General features: G+C 49.5%; 1 protein-coding gene across 1 annotated transcript; it reads left to right on the top strand.

Annotated features, from left to right (window-relative positions):
- Positions 1–571: 571 nt before the first annotated feature.
- On the top strand, positions 572–1,410 carry LOC136552970 (transcription factor bHLH147-like). The gene has a single exon (XM_066544549.1). The coding sequence runs from the start codon at positions 576–578 to the stop codon at positions 1,194–1,196; it is 621 nt and encodes a 206-aa protein (XP_066400646.1). The 5' UTR covers positions 572–575; the 3' UTR covers positions 1,197–1,410.
- The last annotated feature ends 4,590 nt before the right edge of the window (positions 1,411–6,000 follow it).

Raw genomic sequence — 6,000 nt, 5'->3', positions numbered from 1 at the left:
CTAGTATCATGGGAAGTATGGAAAGAACGGAATGCGCGCTGCTTCAGAGCGGCAGCTGTCGCACCTATCGACCTCTTTTCGGCCATCAGAGCAGAAGCGGGTCGCTGGGCAAAAGCCGGAGCTTCAGAATTTCACAGCTTGGCGATGCCAGGAGCAAGTTAGAACGCGGCGACAAACCGTGTCCGCAGATAGTTCTTAACGCCTATGTAACCCTCCTTTAAATTTCTGTTGTCGGGCCGGCGTAGGCCATTTATAATTTAAACTCTCTTCCTTCTTAATACAAATGATACGCAATGCTCTTGCGTATTCGAGAAAAAAAAAGTCCAAAAATATATTGCATTGGGTTACTCTCTCCTCCGTCCAAATCATTTCAAATTTCTCAAAATTTATTTAAAATTATTAGTATTTATGACACTAAATAAATATCCATGAATTCGTAATGAATTTATATATTTTTTAATGTAAGTATATACTATGAAATTGATAGCCCTCCGTCTCCGTCTCCTTTATATAATTCCCTCCGTGGCGTTCCTTCCACGCCTCCCACGCCCACAACCAACCAAAGCACACACACCATGCCCTCCTCCTTCACCTCCGCTGACGACGAGGGCACCCGCGGCAAGCGCAAGAGGGGCTCGCCGGGTGCATGCGCATCCGAAGACGGCAACCAGCAGGGCCCGTCGTCCAAGTGGCGGACGCCGCGCGCGCAGCAGGCCTACTCCTCCAAGCTCATCCAGGCGCTGCGCCTCGTGCGCACCGGCGGCACACCCACCTGCTCCGCCTCCGCCCCGGCGGTGCGCGACGCGGCCTACCGCGCGCTGGCCGTCGCGGCGCGGGGCCGCTCGCGCTGGAGCCGCGCCATCCTGGCACGCAGCCGCCGGTGCCGGGCGCTCCAAAGCGCGCGCCGGCCGCCGCCGCCGCCGAGGCCCCGTCGGCGGTATCAGCAGCAGCAGGACGGCGAGGAGCGGCCGCTGGGCGGGCTGGCTGGTAGGGCCAAGGTGCTGGGGCGGCTGGTGCCCGGGTGCCGGAGCCTCTCGCTGCCCGCGCTCCTGGCCGAGGTGTCCGACTACATTGCCGCGCTGGAGATGCAGGTGCGCGCCATGGGCCAGCTCACGCACGACCTCGCGGCGTCGGCGTCGGCGTCAGCGTCGTCATCTTCCGCGCCGACGGCGGCGCCATCGATTGCTCCGCCCTAGCTCAGCTCAGCTCTTTGATTGGATTTGGACTGGATGGAAATGGAATGCGCGCGCGCGGCCTGTACATTTCTCCTCTGCTACCTGTTAGAAGTTGATCGATCGATTTTGTTTTTGCCCCTTTTTTGGACAATGTTTGATTTGTCTCTTGTTTTGCTTAAACTGTAAGCAGAATGTGAATGGTGCTTCACTAGTGTCAACGTGTGACGTTCGAATGCAAAAGCAAGCAAAATGCCTGCATTAATTAGTATATTGATAATTGTTGTATTAGTGCTTTGCCTCTTGTGGAAATGTACTTTTTAAAAAACGAATAGGCCCGGCAGTACAACATGACGCTTTTGTTTGTTATATATAATAATCGATCAAGCAAAACAGAGGACTGCATGTTTTTGCTTTCTTTTCTTCCCTGTTTGCAATACTCTTGTTGCAACAAGGAACAAAGACACAAAAAACTTCTTCTTTTATTTTTGAATTGAATGAACAAAAAAACAAGGGAAGAAAGGCACCATGTGTAGAGGATCGGATAGCACGTGACTTATCTGATAGCCGCATAATGACCTGACCTGGCAGTCTGGCACGTGGGGTGGGGCCCGGCAGCAGCCTCACGCCACGACACTGACATCGCCGGTTAGCCAGGTGCCTCTTGTCTGTGTCACTGTGTCAAGTCAGAGCTAGCTCCAGTCACACCACACTATGCAGATCTCGCGCTCACGGCTAGGACGACCTTTAATTTAAACAAGTTTCTTAATTTATTACTATGTACGAACAAATTATGCGACACAACAGAATCCGCCAAAAATATGTTTTATGCTTCTGTACGTGCTCCCTCCGTTCAAAAAAAAAAAAAACAAGTCTCGACTCTAATTGCCTCAAACAATTATCAATACCGCCCTCGTGCCATAAATATGAAATTCTTGACCCTGATTTATATGCGCTACAAATACAGAAGACCATCGTCGCTCGTCGCTGCACGATCGAACGCGTCTTCTTGGTAGGACTCAAGCGTGTCACTAGTTGCTGCACAGAGACGATCGTCGCGCGCCCCATTCCTCAAGCCCCTGCACGATCAAGCCACCCCTACTTCTTTCTCGTCGTGTAGTGGAGAAGCAACAGCAATGGATCATCCACTGTCTGCCTACTAGTGGATGCACCTGTGGCTACATCATCGATTGTCGCAAGGTTGCCGCAAGATCATCTCCCCGTGCGATCTCCCTTCCACGACCTACTCCATCATCTGGTCTGTGCGCACACGCCGTCATTCTCCCTGTGCGCCACGTACGCTGCCGCCTTCACGACGTCGCGCCGTCGTCCTCGCCGTTCGCCCGCATCGTGCACCTGGAAACACCACCGCCTCCACGACGTCCGCGCCGTAGTCCTCGCCGTTCGCTCGCGCCATGCACCCGAGTCGTCGTCCTCGGCTACCGCGCCGCTACCTCGACGCCACCTAAGTCGTGCACCCGAGCCGTCGTCTTCGCATATGTAGACCGATTAACGTCGCCTGTCCTCCATCGCTCGTCGTTCATGATGTTACACAACCATAGTTCATGATGCTGTAGACGTTCTTGTTATATAGTTAATCATCTATTTTTTGATATTGTGTGCCTGCACATTGGATGCCATTGTTTTTTTAGCATAGTTAGCCCTTTGTCTGTACCAATCTTGTTTCAAGTAGCTCGAGCCTTATTTATTTACTGATAGTCTCAATTCATGAGCTTGATGTACCAATGTTAGATATTTTACTAGTAAAATATATTAGATATTTTTCTCTTGTCAACTTTTTTTATGGCCACTAAATTTTTGGCTTGCTAATTTTTTATTACACTGGATGGTATTCAGATGTTTGGCATCAGGCATTTGCACCTCTAGACCTCGCTCGCTGAATTGGTGTTCCTGTAACAGCAACACCAAGTCAGGTCACAAAGTTATCTCTGCACTGTAAAATGTCTGTGGATTGATCTTTGTTTATTTTTGAACAATCTGATGTAGGCAGGCAAGAAAAAGAATGATGATTTCTCACTGAAGTTAAACCTTGAAAAAGAGGAATTTCTTACTGAACTTGACCTGAATTGTTGTAATTTATTGCCATGGCTTACATTTGTAAACTCTAGAGGATGAGTCAATGGTTGGCATTGATACATTGATGCTTGATGCGATATTTTTTGGTGCGACATTTGTTTTGGTGCGACATTTATTTTGGTTCGTCCGTCTACCCATGTCTGCGATCCCACGATATCTTAATTATTGATTGATCGTGCCATTCTTCTTGATTGAATATTGCCTGTCATGTGATAGAGGAATCACGACAAAATAGAAAGTAGAAAATTATTATGCTACCCATATACACATTGCATGTTTGCATGCACCAGCATACATGGCAACGAGCAAAAGGAAAGTGAATTAAGACAAAAAGAACCTCTTTGTATTTATGAGAATCTTGGCAAATGTACCTACATTTAATTACTTCTCCTCTTTGCATTTACAAAAAGGACAGCTTTTTCTCCTTTCATTTGGTTTTACGCTCACATGTTCCATCACCCTCGCTTGCAGTTTCTTGCGTGAACTATAGTTGATGTCATCTGTCTTCCATGGCTTAGCCTCCCAATCCTAAGAGAAGGTCCATACCTCTCCCTGACTAGAGATCCGACCTGCTAGAGGATCTCCTCGAGTCCATCGGGTAGCGTCTCGCGTCAGGCCACGATACGGCATCCTTTCGATCCGCTTGCTCCCCATGGCACGCCGCCGTCCCGTTCGCGACATTCGGGCCGCTCCTGCTGCTCCCGTTCGACTCCGACTCGGACTGTGTCGGCTTCTACTGTGTCTCGGAGAAGGTCTCGTCCAAGACGCTGCCCGATGTGCGCGGCACGGTGATCTTCTGCATCTACATACTTCCGCTTCTTCAGCGGCTGCAACTATGGCCGCTCTCGTTGTATCTGCATCTGCATACTTCCGCTTCTTTAACGTGATCTTCTTCGTCCCCTTGCCTTTCACATCCGTAGGCAAGCGAGGTGGAGGCCTTGGATCCTCATCACCTGGATCACCTCCGGTGTTCTTGGCACATGCCATCTGAAGTGATCTACTGCCTCGGACAAGAACCAACTGTCACTGACACTTCCGAGGCTTGGCCTCGATCCGTACTTACGAGCTTGGCCCCCCGAGTTAACTGACAACGGCCAAAGTGACCTCAGAGACACCGACTCGCTGCACGATGGAACAGATCAGATATATATGAATAATTTAAATATACATCTAGAGATACGAAACCCTAAGAAAGCAAGCAATAGATACAAAATTAGAAACAAGGGCTTGCTACCTGACGAACCAGCGAAACGACAAGAAGAAAATTGAATCGGGGAACCACCGGGACGGTAATTAGGGTTAGGGTTCTGGTGAGGCAATGTGGCGCGACGACTGTGGCTGATCGCTAGCATGGCGGTGGATCACGACGAGGCAGAGGCGCTAGGGCACGGCACAGTCGAGCTCCGACGATGCGGACGTTGTGGCACAGGAGCAGCATGGGCACATCACCGAGCAGGGCACGATGGCGGCAGAGTGCGGCGGTGCCAAAGCACTGGAGGCAAGTGCGCAGGGCCGGGAGGCAGCGAGGCACGTGGAGCAGTGGCGCAGGAGCGAGAGGCAGCGAGGTGCCGGAGCAGTGGCTGCGAGGAGCAGGGCAAGCGGCGTAGTGATGCGGTAGCGGTGTGAGCGTGCTCAGGACGGTGAGGTCATGGCGGCTATGCGGTGATGTCAGGGCGAGTGCTGGAGAATTAGGTCACGACGCGGCTTGATTGGATTAAATCGCTGGACCCCCGACGGATTAGAAAAGGAAACGAGATAGAGTTCGAATCCCGCATGATTTCTACTAACCGGACGCTCCGGTGGCAACGAACCGGACGCTGCCACCCAGGATCCGGTCGAACTCACAGAGAGGTACAAAATCCTCTGGAATCACGACCAGACGCGTCCGATCACCACGGACCGAACGCTGCTAGAGTCCGGTCGATCCTAACTTCGTCTTCTTCGCTTGACTGGACGCAGGATCACCTTCTGACCGGATGCAGGGAGAACACTGTTCCAGCGTCCGTTCACTCCTTTGTAGCATGGTTCACCTCCTATGAACTGACCGAACGCAGGGGAGCAGAGTCTGGTCTAGTGTCCGGTCACTCCTTTTCAGTAAATCTTTAAAGTTCTTCGTGTTGCCTGTCCCCAATCGAGTTCCCAACTTTGATAAGATCCTAATAAACACCAATTGGGACTGATGTAAGTGACCTCTCTCAAACCCTCAAATTTTCAAAGTATTTTGCCTTAGACTATAATTCTTTTTAAGAAAATAGGCAATAAAAGGGTGATTTCAAGAAAAAACGATAAAACAACATTCATGCATATGCAATGCAATACTTGAAAGTAATTCTAATTGCTTGTCAAGTTTGATCCAAGGTTAAGCTTCTCCACATGCTTTTCGGCGGTTATCTTAACCATGTTAAACAAGCCCAAATGCATTACTACAAAGTAATCATGTTGTATATTACAATGCAATGCAAGGGACAACACAAGTTCATTTTCTAGTGAAATTGCTAAAATCAAGCACATTAAGTTCATTCCTCAACCTACAAAATATTGTCTCATCTAGCAGTTTAGTGAAGATATCCGCCAATTGATCCTCGGTCCTTACACCTTCTAGTGAAATATCATTCTTAGCAACATGGTCTCTAAGAAAGTGATGGCGGATATCTATGTGCTTGGTGCGAGTGTTGAACCGAATTATTAGCAAGTTTTACCGCACTCTCATTGTCATACAAAAGAGGTACTT

This window comes from Miscanthus floridulus, chromosome 4, assembly GCF_019320115.1.
Source record: "Miscanthus floridulus cultivar M001 chromosome 4, ASM1932011v1, whole genome shotgun sequence".
In the NCBI taxonomy this organism is placed as follows: domain Eukaryota; kingdom Viridiplantae; phylum Streptophyta; class Magnoliopsida; order Poales; family Poaceae; genus Miscanthus; species Miscanthus floridulus.
The sequence above is the reverse complement of the archived record's forward strand: the minus strand, read 5'-3'. Positions and strand labels throughout refer to the sequence as shown.